At 37.3% G+C, this 19,456-nt stretch overlaps 1 protein-coding gene across 6 annotated transcripts in view; it reads right to left on the reverse strand.

The window, feature by feature from the left end:
* Positions 1-19,456, reverse strand: part of Dip2b (disco interacting protein 2 homolog B) — a 239,212-nt gene that overhangs the window by 49,471 nt on the left and 170,285 nt on the right. For 5 of the 6 annotated variants that reach the window (XM_078014696.1, XM_021726156.3, XM_078014694.1 and 2 more), the window contains 10 exons: positions 19,176-19,285; positions 15,286-15,388; positions 14,078-14,142; positions 11,451-11,544; positions 10,820-10,939; positions 9,322-9,436; positions 8,629-8,768; positions 7,819-7,955; positions 3,817-3,897; positions 1,030-1,157 (listed from right to left, as the gene is read on the reverse strand). In XM_078014696.1, the coding sequence (XP_077870822.1) occupies positions 1,030-1,157; positions 3,817-3,897; positions 7,819-7,955; positions 8,629-8,768; positions 9,322-9,436; positions 10,820-10,939; positions 11,451-11,544; positions 14,078-14,142; positions 15,286-15,388; positions 19,176-19,285 (1,093 nt within the window). The remainder of the gene's footprint in view (positions 1-1,029; positions 1,158-3,816; positions 3,898-7,818; positions 7,956-8,628; positions 8,769-9,321; positions 9,437-10,819; positions 10,940-11,450; positions 11,545-14,077; positions 14,143-15,285; positions 15,389-19,175; positions 19,286-19,456) is intronic. The other variant, XM_078014695.1, reaches the window with a different exon arrangement.

Below are 19,456 nucleotides of genomic sequence, written 5' to 3' on the forward strand. Positions count from 1 at the left end.
AACTAGCAAGGCCTCCATCCAAGTGTTTTTTCTCCACAACACTTACCACTCACTCACATGTTATCTAGTTCCCTGTTTACTTGGTCACTATTTCCCACAGTGAGAATGTGAGGGCAAAGACCAAGGCAGGGACTTAGTCTATTTTGTTCACCACCACAGCTGAAACATCTAAAACAGTGGCACATGGTTGGTATCCAATGAATATTTGTTGAAAGAATACATGAAAGAATGGGAAGCCACCGGAGAGTTGAATGTGGTGGTTCACCTGCCTCTCTTTCTTCCATCCTTACCTATTTATTTAACATCTACTAAGTGTTAGGCACTTTACTGAGTGCTGGGAATGTAACTATGACCAAAGATAAAAGGTCTACCCTATGGAATTCATACCTCATAGGAAGTTATATACCATTACCAAAAAAACACATTTCAGGAACCAGTTTTTCCTTTTGGTTTCATTAATCTGTCTTATTTCTTTAAAAAAAACTAAAGGGACACCAAGATTGCTATGCAAATATATGCTTATGATTATAAATTGCTAAATAAGACATTAACTACTCAAATGTAGCAAATATGTGGACTTGCATTAATAAGCAAAGATACTTAACTCTGTCCAAAGGATTTGAAATTATCAGCAGTTATGTGCTATGTCAATCTCCACATTAAACAGTATAATAATTTAATTAGGAACAAGAAAAATAATTGCTAGATATAAACTATGGAGCAACATCTATCTCCATTAGTTTGAATGGCATTACTGTATTGAAGAAATGTAGGAAGTTTGAAGTTTTAAAATTCTTTCTTACAGGATTGAACAGACAGTAATAATTAAAGTCTGAAATATATAGCATACAGTTATATCTTATTCCTTTAAATTATAGCCATAAAATCAGATGTTGTGAGATATATATTCAAAGGCAGGCTTCTGCTATGTTTAACAGAAAAGTCCCCATCACTTAAAAAGAGAATCTACAGAAAACCACTCAAAGCATTGCTTTACAAGCATTAATATTTAAAACCTATACTACTTACCTTCCTCTATAAACAGTCTTTATGGACTCAACAGCCAATCCAGTAGCAACAATGTCATCAGCATTATGTCTTCGACCACTAACCATCAGTAATCCGTCCATTTTTCCAACCACAAACACCAAGCTACCCTGAAAAGTTAACAATAATTTACTTTGGTTCTCATATTTTGAACAGTAAAACATATTTTACTTCCTGCTTGGAAAAAAATCTCATCAAAAAATATGAGACACTCTTGCCTAAAAATGTAGTGCAGCCCTGGGTTCAATCTGATCCTACACACACACACACACACACTTAGTCAATCAATCTGCACATCTATATACGTAGATAATAGATATGGAGATAGACATAGATATATGCAGATCTATATATACACATATATATTTATATCTATAGGATATATAGCTATATAAAGATATAGATACATAAGAAAGAAAACAATGTCATATTTTATGTTTTTTTTTTCTTTCACAAACAACACTGGGGATTAAAACCAGGAGCACTCTTCCACTGAGCTACATCCCCAACTCTTTTCATTATAGAATAAGGTCTCACTAAGTTGCCCAAGATGACCTTGAACTTGATATCTTCCTGCATCAGTATCCCAAATATCTGGAATTTCAGGTATATACCACTGGGGCCAGCTCATATTTCATGGATTTTAAATAAAGTTTTTCACCCTTTGACATCTCTGAAATCAGTGGGGGAAATCAGTGGCATCTTATAGCCAATAGGGTCTGGCAGTATATAAGAAGGGAATTTGTTCTAGGATTCCACATAGGTATAGTTTATTTTCCCAGCCACAGTATGTATTAGTTCATCTTCTGTATCTATTCAAGGATTGAATGCAGAGAAGAAAAAAAAATGCATTTACTACTAGAATTTGGAGGAGATTAAAACTGTTTTAATATGAGAATGATTGTTTCATATTTATAAGGGTAATGATATCTCCATTTGAGATGATTAGAAACAGGCTAATAAAAGTCTCTGTAATAAAATAAAATAAAAGTCACTGTAGGAGGTTTTCTCTTCCAGTAAGATAACCAAACCGCAGGAAACTACCTTCAAAGCACCCAAAGCATCACTGTGCAAATGCTCTGCCCAGACCCATCTGTAGTAAATTAACTTTCCTCATTCATTACAGAATTCCTAAGTGTTTTGGTCTCCATACACATGTTCAATGATCTAATAACTATCTCCCCACATGAAATCACTTGTTGACTTACTAAAGCACAGTGTGCTGCCTTACACTGACTGGACTAAGCAGTAAGACAGAACCTTTATGCTCAAGAAGCTAGTGAACCATCCTAGGTACGAGAGAAGAACCAGCCATTTCTAATACAGTCTGAAAGTTTTGGTATTGGTGAGTAAATAGAGAAAAAGAGCCAGACCCCCAATCTCTGTCTCTCCATTTTCACATTAAGACAATTTTTAGCTGGGCACAGTTGACAAAAATGAAGATAGCATTTCAGCCCCTCATGTAGGTAGATGGAGCCATGGGACTGGTGTAGATCAATAACATATAACTGGAAGAACTGCACAGCAGTTTTAAGGAATCTTCCTTAGGAGGATAAGGCTGCATTGTTTTCTTTATTTCTTGGAATGCAGATGTGATAGATGAAATTCCATCCTAGACCTCTTAGTGGAGCAATAAGCTAAAAGGAGCTGAGTCTTTTGAGAATTTCTTGGTGTTGAGTAAAGAAATCCAAGACAGCAGGTATATATTACTATTTCTAGGAAAATGTTTCTCCTAGACCTATGCCTTCTCCTCCACCCCCAAAAAATGGTAGTGAAGAAATAAAATAAAGTTAGATCTTCTCTTCTATAACTTACAGCATTAAGAGAAGAAAGAAAAGTATAGGAGATATTTAGAGATAAATGGAGGATATAGCTTCGCTAGGATAATGACTATCTATTATTTACAAAATAAAATCCTAATTTCCCATTTCATCATGCAATGCCCCTTGTGACCTGGCTCTCTGCCATACTGTGGGTACATGAAGCTCACCATGAGCCCTTTGAGGACAAGCTTTTCCTGTCCTAATTGTCTCTGTAAACCTGGTGCCTTATAAATACCATTTACTAAGTTACAAATAGTTTTCACTCAAAGAATTTACTATTATACTCAATGTAGTATTGATAATTTGTATGAAAATGTTTTCTAATGCTATACATTATGGTTTACCTTTACTACTCACTGGGTGTGTGTATTTTGCTGGAAACTGAATCCAGGGCCTCAGGAGTGCCAGTAAATGCTCTATTACTAAGCCACAAGGCCCACCCCTACACCTTGGTACTGAAGCATACTTTTTCCAGAACTCCTTTAACTCATTGCAACAAGTTAATCAAATCAAAGAAAGAAAGCAAGAGTAAGTGCAGGGAAATTTCAAGATAATGTTTTAGTCTGACAGAGTCAACTAACTTTGGTAATAGAAACAATAGTCATTAGTCAATTTTATGACTTTTTTTTTTTTTTTGGTACCTAAGATAGAACCTAGGCATATTTAACCACCAAGCTACATCCCTACCCCTTTTTATTTTGAGACAGGATCTTGCTAAGTTGCTGAGGTTGGCTTTGAATTTCTGACCCTCCTGCCTCAGTCTCCTGAATCACTGGGTGCCTGGCTTCAAACTTTATGATATTCTTAAAAGAGCTGCTCTAAATAGAAGCTAAGTGGCAATAAAAAATTAACACCCTTGGTATAATTGGAATTTGTTCTGTACTGTGAGTTAATGACCAAATATTGCAATTAGATGTATCCAAATCAACATGAAAGCATTACTTACTGGCCCTACAAATCCTAGCAATCCTGACCGGATGAATGGTAAATCTCCAACAGGAGAGCCTGAAGAATTCACTGGAATCACCTAAAAGGCAAAAGGAAAAAAATGAAAATGTGGATGTGTAATTGAAGTGATTCTGCAATCTGTATTTGGGGTAAAAATGGGAGTTCATAACCCACTTGAATCGAATGTATGAAATATGATATGTCAAAAGTTTTGTAATGTTTTGAATAACCATTTAAAAAAAAAGCTGCTTTTTCTTAGAAAATGTATTTGAGTTTTAAAAAGTCTCTTTAAAAAATTTAGAACAGTTAACACATACTTGTTGAAAAACAAACATTATATAATGAATCCAGTAATTCCATCTTCCACTTTTTCACAATGTTAGGGATCAAACTGAAGACCCCCGTGTATGCTAGGCAAGTAAGTGCTCTATCTGAGCTACATCTTCAGCCCAATCCCATTTCCTTAAGTGATAAACACTTACAATTTGTTGTTTATCTCTCCAAACTTTTAAAAGGTATATTAACATTTTTTCAAAAGAGCTCATATTATACATAACTTTATTTTGGTGGGGAGTACTAGGAATTGAACCCAGGGGTACTTTATCTCTGAGCCACATCCCCAACCCTTTTTATTTTGAGACAGGATCTTGTTAAGTTGCTTAGGGCCTAAGCTGCTGAAGCTGGTTTTGAACTTCTGATCCTCCTGCCTCAGCCTCCTGAGTCGCTGGGATTACAGGCATGGTGCCTCCAGGCCTGGCTTACATCATTTTTTCTTCATGTGCTTTTTCATACAATATATCTTGGATATCTTCCAAAATGGCAATAACTGATCTAGCCTACTTTGTAAAATAGCTCCATAGAATACTCTTTCAAAGGGGATAGGACAATATAGTCCTTGGAATCTTTGCCACTTACCAGAAAGATAGAGTGTGGGCAAGTTCCTTGTCTTTTCTGAAACTCAAGAGTTTCAGTCAGAAAACAGAACTCTCAATGCCTCTATATATAGGCTTAGAGTAAATATTAAGAAATGTGAACAAATTTTTCAGAGATAAGCACAGTGCCTAACTTAGAGTCAGTTTTCAGGAAATCCTAACTATCAGAATGCAATGTAGTTTTTTATGGGTAGGTAGGTCATCTTAATTTTTTAATATAATAAACAATGCTTTAACGAATACTACTGTATATGTTTTTATGCATTTGTACAAGTTTTCAATTCTCATAGACTGTCCTATGAAATTTGTATCAATCAGTATCACCAATGCCATATTGGAATGTTTATTTTCCCCATAGCCTACTTAATACTATGTGTTATCCATTTTCCCAAACTTTGCCATTCTGGCACAAAGGAATATACATTTTATTGTTGTACTGTGGATTGAACCCAAGACCTTAAGCATGTCGGCAAATAATCTCACTGAGTTACATCCCCAGCTTTTTTATTTTTATTTTGAGACAAGTTCTCACTATATAGTTGCTGGGATTACAGGCGTAAGCCACCATGCCTGCTTCCCATTCTTGTTTAATTGCATTTCCTTATTAGTAATATGGTTAAATTTCTTTTCCTTTGTTTGCTAGCAATTCTAATTTATTTTGTAAGTAGTAGTTTCACATAAATTTTCTTTTTTCTAACTGATTTTTCCTCCTACTACTGGGAATTGAACCCTGGGGAGCCATATCCTGAGCTCCTTTTATTACTTTTTAAAATTTTGAGACAGGGTCTTAATAAATTGCTCAGGCTAGACTTTAACTTGTGATCCTTCTGCCTCATCCTCCAAGTTGCTGGGAACACAGGTATGTGCCACCATACCTGGCTCCTCTTTAATTTTTAAGACCTTTTTGTGTATAGGGAACAATTACATGAGTTAATATTTGTTGAGTACTTACCATATGTCACACACCTGCTTTATTACAGTATGTTAAACGCACAAAATAAGATTATTATTTCCACTTTACAGATGAGAAAATGAGGTACAGAGTTTCATTTGCCACAAATCAAACAGCAAGCACATGGCAGTGATGGAAAATTCATTATTTGTTCTAACATATTATGAATTTTTTCTCCCCAGAATTTTATCTTTAAAATACATTTTTACTTTCTGACTAATCATTACTAGATCTTCTGGTCTAGTGAAATATCAGTAACTTTGAAAAACTCTTAGGATTTAAATCTAAGATTTTAGCTAAAAAAAAAAAAAAATGGAAATTTTAATTTATAAAGCCAAGGAAGTAGCTTCTCCTTTTTTGATTAGGACTTTATTCTACTTTGCTATTATTACATTTATACTGGAGGTTTTAAAATTTCTTCGTTACTTTGGTCCTAACACTTTCATGTTAAGTCTTGAGAATTCTGGTTAGGCAACTGCCATGTAGGAAACGTAATAAAATAATAAAGGCAATAAAATAAATAAAGTATTATTAGTACTTTAAATCACTGATGAAGGATCTTGTTTTTAGCAAAGAAAATTCAATGAAGAAAATTTTAGGCAATGGGAACATGTAGTCCAAGCACTTAAAAACAGGAGAAATAGGGGTGAGGGATGTAGCTTAGTGGTGCTTAACATATATGAAGCTTTAGGTTCAATTCATAGCACCAACAAAATTTTAAAAAATGAAATAAAAAGAAATAGAGATTTAAAATAAACATAAACTCCAGAGAGGTAATAAGTCACCCAAAAAAGAAATAAAGATTTAAAATAAACATAAACTCCAGAGAGGTAATAAGTCACCCATGAAAGTAAACAAAGAAACTGGCAGTAAACGTATATTTGAAGAGTTCACTAATACCCACTCCTGTCAATGTGAACCAACTGGGCACAACCTTTGTAGGCAGGTCAAAAACAGAGTACTGATAATGATAGTAACGGACATTTAATGAATAACAATATACCATTTTAGGCTGTGTAGACGCCAAGATGACAGTCAGCCCCCCGGCACCACAGCACAGATAACAGAGATATATTTCGTATAGGTGATACTCTCTCACTACTGTTATCTGTTGGTACATAAGTACATGTACTGATTCTTAAATGTGTCATAAGCACACATACTGATTCTCACAAGTGTCCTGCCATCTTGAGAATCACTAGTCTATATTATAGGAAAAATATTCAAAGGATTGAAAATGGACAGTACTCATGTAAGCCCTATCTAGTGTGAAGGGAAAACAGCCCATCAACTCAACATCTCTGGTCCCTAAAGCTCCTCTAAGGCAGGTTAATCCTAATTATGAAATACAGCCAATTACTACTGTTGTGATTTCTAGGCTGACGAGGTGAACATCTCATTATGACTTGGCTTCATAGGCCAAACAGCCTGCATGAAAGCAATGTGCTATTCAGCTAGAAAGTTCTAGCTTAACTAGAATGTAAGCTCTACTAAGAGCTTTGTTTTGTTTCCTAACGTACCCCAAGCATTAGAATAGTGCCAGATACATAAAAGTTGCTCAATAAATATCAGTCTAACTCTAAGATTGAAAAACTTGAGCAATTTTGATCTCCTCAACAGGACAGTTCTTCAATTTTAATCAGTGATCTGACATAGCATATGCTACTGTCACTTTACTCTTAAACATTAAACTTTTGAGCTTATAAAGCTCAAACTATAGCAAATTCACCAGAATGAATTTTTGTGAGGCTTCTTTTCCTTTATTTATCTAACAGATATACAACAGCACCTCCTATGTGCCAGAAGCTGATCTAAGTACTTTATAAACATTAACTTACTTAATTATCAAAATAGCCCTATGAAGGAGGGACTATTATCACTTACATTTTAAGATAAAGAAACTGGGACACAAAAGAAGCTAAAATGACTCATGCAAGGTCAGTCAGAAAGTGGTAGAGCCAGGATTTGACCACAGGCATCTAGCACCAGAATACACAATACTCCCAGAATACACAATACTCTCTACGTTCTCCTATGTCCCATTAGCTAGAAGATCTGCCCAAGTAACATGTGACCTCATTAAACATTTTCCCGATGAGATATTAACATCATGTACCTCAAATGTATTTTTGGTCACACCAGCAAGGCCAAAGTACATCATGCCTCCAGTTCTGGAGCTAACACAGATTTCTCCAATTTCATCTGTTTTGCACAGCTGGGGAGGTCCATCTGGCTTCACAATGCACATCATCCCTAATGCATAAAAAAATACAAGAGACAGAGACTCTGGAAAACCTTTGCAAAATAACGACTTTTATCCTATAGGCCCAGGAGAGTTTCACAAATTTACTAAGAGGCATAAAGAATATCAAACAGGGGACTGAGGGATGTAGCTCAGTGGTAGAACACTTTCCTAATGTGCATGAGGCCCTGAGTTCAATTCCTTGCACCATTTAACAAAAGGAATACCAAAAGAAATGGTAAAAATAACCCTGAAACTATCTGAAATTTAAGAAGGGTGACGTATTTAAAAATGACCACAAAGTTCAAAGAAATAGGTTAAATGAATTAAGTGTTATCCCTAGATAGGTCAAACTGAAATACTCATGGAAACAGTATGCACTAACTTTCTGACAGTTCCAATGGCTTGGTAATTACAGTGAAAACCAGGCAACTCTGGTATCACTTAGAACTTAGCTTTTCATGTGAAGAAGTGTAATGGAAGCCTTCATAGTTGATAAGTAATATAATACTGTGGAACAGTCACCATATTTCTATCTAATTGACTGTTCAAGAGGCTTGAGAAATGAATTGTGTTAAGTGCTGAATTTAGGATTCCTGGTTTTGAATCTCTTATGTTATCAGGCCCTACAATCTCTGATGACATATCTTTATGAAAATCTAAGTGGTGATCCCCACAACTTACCGCCAGGCATTACATGCCCCACATCCTGGACTGTCAGTGCTGAATTTTTATCTTCAGTATTGACCCGTATTACCCCATAGCTCAACCCATTCATTGAGAGAATGGCTCTTCCTGGCAAAGGAGCTCCTGGAACTCCGGGCCTGGGGAGGGTGGGGGGAATCAAATTTGGCAAATTAAATTATATCAAGAGAAAACTATGAATGTGTAGGAACACAAATTTCCTTCGGCCAGAAAAGAAATTCCATTTTTCTTTACCAAAAATATGCCAAATTTATATGTACAAAACATAGTCAACCTTCAGTCAGGTGAAAAAAACAAAGTTTTAATTAGCTATTAAGCATATACTGATCTTGGGTATATATAAATTTGTTTTTCTAGACTTATGCCATAATCAAGAATAGCTTATTTCTAGTTCAAAATGCTAACTAAAAATTCAGAAGAACAAAACACCACAAAAACAATTAATTCACATATATGAGATGAGTATAATAAAATTGTCAGTTTAGTGGTTATACTTTGGGCAACAGTGGGAAAAATAAATGTGATGCTTCCAACTATTTTACAAGTTACTATTTGCTTACAGGTTTATGAAGCTGAAAATTAGATAATATTCCTTTTTATCACCTGGTAAAAACTGCACATTTCACCCAAGTTGTAACAGATATCAACAAGATCTGACATTGTGAATAGTACCTGCGGATTGCTACAGTCATGGCTTCGGCAGATGTAGCACATGGACAGATGGCCTCAGGTTTCAGTCCATGGCTTTGGAACAGACTCAGAAAGGCATCACAGGATGACACAGACCCTAATGAGGTGGAAAATATCAAATGAAAGCTGAAAACATAATTGTCATTACTGCATGAAACTAGTAAAGAGGGGGAAGCTGACATATTTGTTTCTCAAGAGAACTCACAAAGTACACCATTCACTCACATACATTTTTCTGCACTGTGGGGTAGTCTGAACATGTCAATCAAAGGTTACTGACATTATTTAAAGTTAGAACTTGGAATTAGACTATGCCTACCAAAGTAATCAATACCAGAGATAGCACTGTAGGCAACATGCAGCCAGTTCCTAATTTAGAAACCCTTCCTGAATTAATTAGGATTGCCAATCTTGGCTTAGTTCTACCTTCTATGAGATATCCCCTGACTTTTCTCTTATTAAATTTAATCCCATGTCTATATTTTAAATCAGGAGGATCAATGTAATTACTGATAAAAATCCATTTATGACAAAGAGCCAAATGCTTTACCTCTACAGTATAGAGAAACAGGATTTTTGTGCTAACAAGGAAAAACAGGGGATAATAGTAAGATCTCTACAAGTTTTTGCAAACTCCTTTGGTGTGCTGCTTACGAGAATTTATATAAAGTTCACATACTAGGTCATAAACTTGGTAAATCTTATATCTAAGGAATACCCACAGTCACATGATAGAAAGAGAACACAAATGAACAAGGAGTGGTTTAAGATCCACTGCCAGCAGTGGTGGCATATGTGTGTAACCCCAGCAACTTGGGAAGCTGAGGCTAGAGGATTGTAAATTCAAAGCCAGTGTTGGCAACTTAGTGAGGCCCTAAGCAACTTAATGAGACCTTGTCTCAAAAAAATAAAAAAAGGAGCTAGGCATGGTGTTCACATCTGTAATCCCAGCAACTCAGAAACTCAGGAGGCTGAAGCAAGAGGATTGTAAGTTTGAGGCCAGCCACAAAAACTTAAAAACTCGGGGCTGGAGATGTGGCTCAAGTGGTAGCACGCTCGCCTGGCATGCGTGCGGCCCGGGTTCGATCCTCAGCACCACATACCAACAAAGATGTTGTGTCTGCCGTGAACTAAAAAATAAATATTAAAAATTTAAAAAAAAAAAAAACTTAAAAACTCAGCAAGACCCTGTCTCAAAATAAAAAATAAAAAAGAGCTAGAGATGTGGCTGAGTGGTTAAGTGTCGCTGGGTTCAACCCTAGGTATCAAAAATGTTTTAAATCTAGGTCATAGTGATGGTTGTGTAACTCCATGAAGATAACAAAAACACTGTATTGTACATTTTAAGTGAATGAGTTTTATGGTACATTAATTATATCTTAATGTAGATGATTAAAAAAAAACTCTAAAAAAGGAACAAAAAAAACTTATCCCACCAAAGGAAAGGATATTCCTATGCCCACACAACAGAAATACTCACAGGGATTAGCTCCATCAGTTACAATTAACATTCGGAGAGAACTCAGGCTTACATCCCTTTGGTCCCGATGTGCCATCATAGCCCAGTGCAAGTCTCGACATTTTACTAAAGCTACTTTGGCTATAAATTCAAAGGGTTTAAATAAAGTTAGCATACACATCTGCTAAATTTGGTATATATTTAATATAAACACTATAATATAAACACTTTTATGTATTGGGGGGATCAAAAGTCTTACTTGAAGAAAATGACAAAGGTTTCAAACAGATTGTGCCAGCTACTCAGAGGAAGAAAGCACCACATTTAGACAACTGACAGATATGTAATTGTTGCTCACTGTGACCTCTGAACAGGTCACAGCATCCTAGCCAAGGAAATTCTGGACACCACAGCATGCAATATGTCTAATCTGGACTCAAATTTGTACAAATTCATCTAAATTCTTAAGAAAGAATATCACTGAAATGAAATAGAAACATACCCAATTCCATAGTAACTGAGCTCTAACATTTGTTAAGTCACCAACACACAGAAATCTGTCTTTATAGGGGTAATGTAAAAACCCTTGAAGTTCCAGAAATTTTAATTCAACCAGCCACATAATTAAAGCTTAAATGCTGTCTGCATCTACCTTTGTGGGCATGGACTCTCTGGACCCAAGACAGAGGACAGGTCTTCATAACAGAGTAGGGTACACTAATTGTATGCATCTTATTCATTACATTCTGAAAAGCAAAGAAAGATAAAAGGCAATCAATACCAAATACATTAATTCAGCTAACAATTTTAATTACAGAAGTATTACTCAAACACAAGCTCTTTGAAAAACAAACTTTGAGATATTCAGGACAGGGTTAAACTTCCTTTGATACCTCCTCTTTAACCTGGTTCCCTCCTCTCTTCCCCAAAGATGATCACAATTATGAATTTGGTATATATGTATCCTTCCAGCCCTTTTCCAATGTGCGTGTGTGTGTGTATGTATGTGTGTATTAAAATACTTTATTTTAAATAACAGGCATCATCGAATACCTCTATTTATAACTTGCTTTTTTCTTTTTTTTTCTTTTTTTTTTAGAGAGAGAGAGAGGAGAGAGAGAGAGAGAGAGAGAGAGAGAGAGAGAGAGAGAGAGAGAGAATTTTCAATATTTATTTTTTAGTTCTCGGCAGACACAACATCTTTGTTGGTATGTGGTGCTGAGGATCGAACCCGGGCCGCACGCATGCCAGGCGAGCACGCTACCGCTTGAGCCACACCTCCAGCCCCGTAATTTGCTTTTTTCATCCTGTTTTAGAGGTAAATCTATGCAAATCAGTACAACTGTGCTACACAATTCTTTGTGAACTGTTGTGTAGTTCTTTTTTGTTTTGTTGTTTTGATGCTACTGGGGATTGAACCCAGGATGCTTAACCACTGAGCCATATCCCCAAACCTTTTTAATTTTATTTTGAGACATGGTCTGGCTAAGTTGCTGAGTGCCACACAAAGTTGCTGAAGCTGGCTTTGAACTCTTGATCCTCCTGCCTCAGCCTCCCGAGTTGCAGAGATTATAGGCATGCACTACTACTTTTTCAGGCCATGGTAGATGTTTTTTAAATGTTAGAGATATAGCCAAAGTTCTCTCCAACCCATCAAATGCTTTTTTCATGCTCATACTTGTAACACACCACAAAGAGGTGGGTGTTTTTTGTTTTGTTGTTTTTTGATACCAGGGATTGATCTCAGGAGCATTCAACCACTGAGCCACATCCCCAGCCCTATTTTGTATTTTGTTTAGAGACAGGGTCTCACTGAGTTGCTTTGATGGGGCTGGCTCTGAACTCATGATTCTTCTGTCTCAACCTCCTGAGTCACTGGGATTACAGGTGTGAGCCACTTTGCGACCAGCAAAGTGGGTATTACAAAGCAAAAACATCATTTCCCCTGTTTCTCACAGCTGGAGAGACCTGTTCAGTGTTTGGTTAGACAAAACTGAGGGAATCAAGGGTCATGAAGTTTGGTGTCTCTTCTGCCACCCAAACCAAACATACTCAGATCCCATGTGCCTAGAGACCCAGCTGAACAGAGTAACCAAATCCTAGTATTTAGATAGTATTTAGACTGGCCACTCTGCTCACCACCTAAGTGACCCAAAGAACCAATACAGCATTTAAGATACCATTTCCTTCCTCAAGTTTCTAACTCTGGTGACAAAATTTGGTTTTAGAGAAAAGAGTGTTTATGGCTAATTCTTCACATTATGTACCTATCTTATACTTTGTATCACAGGAAGGAGATTCCCCTTAACTTCTTTTTTTTTTCATTTATTTTTTAGTTCTTGGTGGACACAACATCTCTGTTGGTATGTGGTGCTGAGGATCGAACCCGGGCCGCACACATGCCAGGCAAGCGCGCTACCGCTTGAGCCACATTCCCAGCCCTCCCCTTAACTTCTCACAAAGTATTTTAACTTATGATTTTAAAAAAAAAAAAAGAAAAGAAATGGAAAAGAAAAAGAACAAGGCAGTAGGAACACTCATGGAATAAAGCTCTTCCTAATTTAGGGGATATAGGGTGACCTGTTCCTAAGACTTCATTTTCTACTCTCTAACTCTTATATATCTAAAGAAATTGGATGATGCTCCTTGAGTTCCTTTTCAACTCTAGGATCCCATATGTTTTCTCTCTCCTACATGTCATATTATATAATGTAGCTTTCCCACATGATATATCACCTCTCTCTACCTCTATACCCCTAAATCTCTATATTGCTGACATTTATCTATCTTTCAAAGTCCAACTCAGCTGCTATCTCTTCCATAACAATTGCCTCAATGCTGAGGGTCAGAAGGAAGTCATCTTTTTCAACACTCATTGTTTCAGAGATAAATCTATGAAAATCAGTACAACAGTGCTACACAATTCTTTGTGAACTGTTTTATAGTACTGTTATGTAGTACTGTTGTGTAGTTCCCTTGTTTTGTTGTTTTGATGCTACTGGGGATTGAACCTAGGGGTCCTTAGCCACTCATGGCATGTCACCTATTTCTCTATTACAGAAAGTATCCCCATCTACCATATTACTTTCTTTTTTAGTTGGAGCATGTAGCTTATGCATAGCAATCTTCAATACATTTTGTGCAACAGAAAGGTTAGATGTGCTCTAGAATATATTATTGATCTTTTGGGGGCTTAAATACCAAAGAAACACAGAGGTGATCTATGGCTTTAACATTAAGTATAACTTACACTAAATGCCTTAATTTTAAGTAGCTTACCGCAAACATGCCATGCCACAGCCCAGCATCCTTCTTGAAGTCTAAAACATTAACTACTGTTTCTCCTAAAACAGGAAGAAAAAAAAGAGAGAGAGAGAGAACAAAAAGAAACAATCTTTAATGTTAAGCAGCAAAATCATGTCACTTGCCTCTACTAAACAACTGATTTAGTGCTTTTAGAAAACTGATTAAGAACTCTCAGGGTCTTCTGATTGTGTGAGGCCCCCTCAAACTGGCTGGAGGACTGATAACAAGATGATGTTACAGGGTCACAGCAGACACTAGAAACTCCTGATCACTTAGGCACTTCTTCCAGGAGATTTTTTTCCTTATAAAGAACACATGCTTAATTTTGGAAACTTTGGAATTTCCACAAATTTATGTAAAAACTTATACTCTCTAGAGAAATAAAAACTGTGTCTAAGAGTGTGTGTATGTATATGTGTGTATGCATGCATATATACTCTATGTCTATACACACATAAACTTGTAGATAGAGTTACATATACATATCCAACATAACAAAATCAGTGTCCACAGCTCTATATCGACTTTTATTTTTTTCCACTTAAAAATAGCTTTAACATTCAGGAACATGTGTTTTACTGCCACAGGATATAATCCATTATATGAATGCATTATAATTTTATCAATCCCTATTTTGGGGCATTTTGATTACTACAATTATATACATTTTTTAATCAGCTGAGAACACTGCTATAAAATGAACATACATTAATATGTTGCATTTTGCAAAAGGAAAATAAAACACAAAAGATTAATATGATAAAGAACATTCTAAAGCAAAGAGTAGTAATACAATATGTGTCAACATATCAAGTTTGACACTACAGAAACTTAACTTGCATTTTAGTCTGTACTGTTTGGTTAGCCAAATTTGACTCCAAATGTTTAGGGGCCAGTTCTCTACACTCAGGAAAATGGAGAAACCAGAGACCCCACAGCTAATAAATACTTGGTTTTAATTAGAGTTTTCTATTTCTGTACTCTAGAAATCATGCTTTACATATTTGGTTTGCCCAGAATTTTAGTTCCTTCAAGTTACAGCATATTTGCAAACAAGAATGTGTATTAGAACATTTCCCTTTGAATTTGGTCATTAAAATGAATCCAATCACTGAGCACTCTGCTCACAATCACATGTTTTTGAGGCTAACAATGAGGGCAGTCATAGGATGAGGTCTGACCTTCAGAATAATTGCAGGCCTGTGACAGAGCTTGGCAGTGAGACAACATTGCAAGCCGGGACACTGTAACTCCCATTACACTCCCTTCTTTGCTTGTTTTATACTAGAAAAATAAAACACAAACAAAATATAAGAAACACAATAAAAGGGGTTATTTTAAATTACAAAACTAGAATCCAAACCAAAACCCAGGTAAGCATTCATAATGGACTCAATTTAACTTACTGAATATAATTAATTAAGGCTATTCACTTTGGATCCCAAACTCTACTCATAGAGTTTGGGGGATGACAATGCTCAACAAATTTATGTATGAAAAAGACTTAAAAGTTTAATTACTCATAAGTGTGAAGTGGCTGCTAAAAAAGCAAAAAAGAAGTAATTTGAGCTGCATTAATAGAAGCACAATACCAGACACAGTTGTCCTCTGATATCCATGTGGGATTAGTTCCAGGACACTACTCACATACCAGAAACTGAAGATACTCAGTTTCTTATATATAAAATGACATAGTATTTGCATATAACCTGGTTCTTCTGCCTGTAGACTTTATCTCTTCTCTAGATTACTTATAATATCTAATACAATGTAACTGTTAAATAAATGGATGTTATATTGTTTTGTATAGGGAATGATGACAAGAAAAAAGTCTAAGCCAGGAGAATCCCAAGTTTGAGATCAGCCTCAGCAACTTAGTTACACCCTGTCTCAAAATAAAAAGATTAAAAGGACTGGGGAAGTTCTCAGTTGCCTTGAGTTGCTCAGGATGGCCTTGAACTTAAAATCCTCCTGCCTCAGCCTCCAGAGTTAGCTATCAGCTTTATTGATGTTAAATCAAAAGGACATTTTGCAGCCAAGCATGGTGGCAACATGCCTGTCATCGCAGTCACTTGAGAAGCTGAGGCAAGAGGAATGCAAGACCACTCTTGGCAACTGAGCAAGATCCTGTCTCAAAAATAAGAAATAAAAAGGGCTGGGAGGACGGGTACAATGGGCGCACACCTGTAATCCCAGCATTCAGGAGTCTGAGGAAGGAGGACTGTAAGTTCAAAACCAGCCTCAGCAACAGCTATGTGCTAAAAAACTCAGGAGACCCTGTCTCTCTAAATAAAATACAAAAAAGCGCTGGAGATATGGCTCAATGGTTGAGTGCCACCAAATTCAACTCCCAGTACCAAATAAAGAGGTGAGTCTGGGAGACTGGGGATGCAGCTCAGTGGCAGAGTACCTCTGGGTTTAATCCCCAGTCCTGTTAAAAAAAAAAAGGGGAAGGGAGGAAGGGAGGGAGGGAGGGAGGGAGGGAGGGAGGGAGAAAGGGAAAGGGAGGGAGGGAGGGAGGGAGGGGAAGGAAGGGAGGGAGGGAGGGAGGGAGGGGAGGGAAGGAAGGGAGGGGAGGGAAGGAAGGGAGGGAGGGAGGGAAGGGAAGGAAGGGAGGGAGAGAGGGAGGGAAGGGAAAGGAAGGAAGGGAGGGAGGGAGGGAGGGAAGGGAAGGAAGGGAGGGAGAGAGGGAAGGAGGGAAGGGAGGGAGAGAGGGAGGGAAGGGAAAGGAAGGAAGGGAGGGAGGGAGGGAGGGAAGGGAAGGAAGGGAGGGAGAGAGGGAAGGAGGGAAGGGAAGGAAGGGAGGGAGAGAGGGAGGGAAGGGAAAGGAAGGAAGGGAGGGAGGGAGGGAGGGAAGGGAAGGAAGGGAGGGAGGGAGGGAGGGAAGGGAAGGAAGGGAGGGAGAGAGGGAGGGAAGGGAAGGAAGGGAGGGAGGGAGGGAGGGGAGGGAAAGAAGGGAGGGAGGGAGGGAGGGAGGGGAGGGAAGGAAGGAAGGAAGGACGGGAAAAGAAAAAGAAAAGAAGAAAGGAAGGAAGGAAGAGAAAAAAGAAAAGAGGAAAAGTGGGGACGGCTCTTTTGTCTTTTTTTGTACTTTAACCAGAACTTCCTGTACATTTGACTATTCTTTTTTGATACTGTCTCTTTCCTTGACTTTGGTCATCTTTCCTCTCTTCTAGTTTCCTGTTTCTTCCATAGAGTGTCTGACAAGCCCTTAAATGTTGGTGCTCTCTTAGAGCTCAACTCTCCTTCCTCTTCTTTTCACCCTATTCTTCAGGGTACTATATTCCTGATGATTCCTCATTCTCTAATCTCCACTCAGGCCTCTCTTCAGAGATCCAGATAACAATGTGTCAAGTGTTCCCCTAGAGGGGCCCTAGTCCTGTGAAACGCAATATCAAATACTGATTCTCCCACTTCCACCCATGAAAACTACTAATGCCACCATCAATCCAAGTACCCAAGTCAGAAACCAGAGTCTTTCTTGCACTCTCCCTCTCCAGCATCAGTCTTGCCTGCCCTACTTCCTGTCTCACAACTCCACCTACTTCCCTTTGTTTCTACTAACACAACCTTGGGCTTACCTAGACAACTGAAAAAGCTGGTCTGTTTTTCATAACCCAACCAATCTAGATGTATCTTATAACAAACTCATTTTTTACTCTCCTGCTGATAACCGTTCAGTAGATCCCTTTTATCCATACTACTTTAAACCCAGTAGCAGAGTCCTGTAGGTAATATGAGGGTCTCAAGTAAGAATTTCAATTAATTCATGAGAATAGGAGCCTAAAAATATGGGGCATAGTAGTTCTACATGAGGTCAGAGAGCTAAGTAAGGGTCCTCAACTTTTTCTGAGAAACCAAAGAAGAAGACTGAAAAGGTATGGTCAGTGAGGTTGAAGAACTGAGAGAATAGTCTAGGAAGCCTATGACTGAAGTTTTAAGGAAAATGGAATGGTAAGCCGTGTCAACACTAAGATATGATATAGATTAAGAGTTGAACACTAATTTGTTTTTATTTTTGGTATAGGGGATTGAAAGAAAAAATTACTGATTCACTTATTTGTAGGTCATACAATATTTGGTCAGTTACTCAAGTTTTATAAGTCTCAGTCTTCTCATCTAAAAAGCATATTTTATAATAAATGTTCAGACTCAATGAAATAATGCATTTGAAGCATTTAGCCTGATACCTGGTATACAGCAAGACTTGATCCCACAACTAGATCGTTTTGCCAAGTTCCTACAATCAAGGTCCTACACTAACCTTCAATACCAAACCCTCTGTTTCTTCTTGCTCTTTATTTTCCATCTTTTGAACTTGTTCTTTCCATGCACAGTATTTTCCCTTCTCATTTCTCCATAACCTTGTTCCTGACTCACCTATAAGATCAGCAAATAAATTCCTCTGCTAATAAATCATTTCTTGGGGCTGGGGTGTGGCTTAGTGGTGGAGCGCTTGCCTGGCATGTGTGAGGCACTAGGTTCAATTCTCAGCACCACATGTAAATAAATAAATAAAATAAAGATCTGTCCACAACTAAATATATATTTTAAAAATAAATCATTTCTTAAACCTTTGTACCTCTCTAAAGTTTTTTTTAATAACTTTCTTAGTGGAGAATCAATTTCTTTGCTATCTTTTTTCTTATATGAGTATTTATGATAAAAACATTTAGAATAAAAAGCATTTACAAGCCCAAAGATGATAATCTCACAAAGTAAGAGAATCTTTATTTTTATTTCCCCCTTTGGTGCCATGGATTTAACACAGGGGCATAACCACTGAGCCCCAGTCCCAGCCCTCTGTGTTTTTTATTTTGAGATAGGATCTCACTAAGTTGCTTAGGGCCTTGCTAAGTTGCTGAGGCTGGCTTTGAATTTCTGTCCTTAGGCATGCACCACTGCTCCCAGTACAGTCCCAGAAGAGGATCTTTTACCATGAAAAATACAACTAATCACTAGAACCACAATTTAAAAAAACAAAAACAAAAAGAAGCAAACAAACAAACAAAATCCCTGCAACTCAGGCCAAAGGAAAGCTAGAAAGCATGTTTATAGTCTCGGGACTTACCTCAATGTATGCAGGTTCTGTACCAGCAGGAGAGATGTGGGGCTGCCAGTCTTTAGGTGGCTTTGAAAGGTACTTGGAGTCTGTTACAACCCACTTGAGCCGGGGCCAACCTAAATCAAACCCATAGTATAAATGGAATTGCCTAAGTTATCAGGGAAGGAGTTTACACTTAATTGGTCACTTTAAATATCAAGAGACCAAATTAAAGACAATTTTTATAATCAATAAATTACACAGTACAATATTCCACATGCTAATTCCAGGACTTGGCATTACCTCAA

This window comes from Ictidomys tridecemlineatus, chromosome 6, assembly GCF_052094955.1.
Source record: "Ictidomys tridecemlineatus isolate mIctTri1 chromosome 6, mIctTri1.hap1, whole genome shotgun sequence".
NCBI classification, from domain to species: domain Eukaryota; kingdom Metazoa; phylum Chordata; class Mammalia; order Rodentia; family Sciuridae; genus Ictidomys; species Ictidomys tridecemlineatus.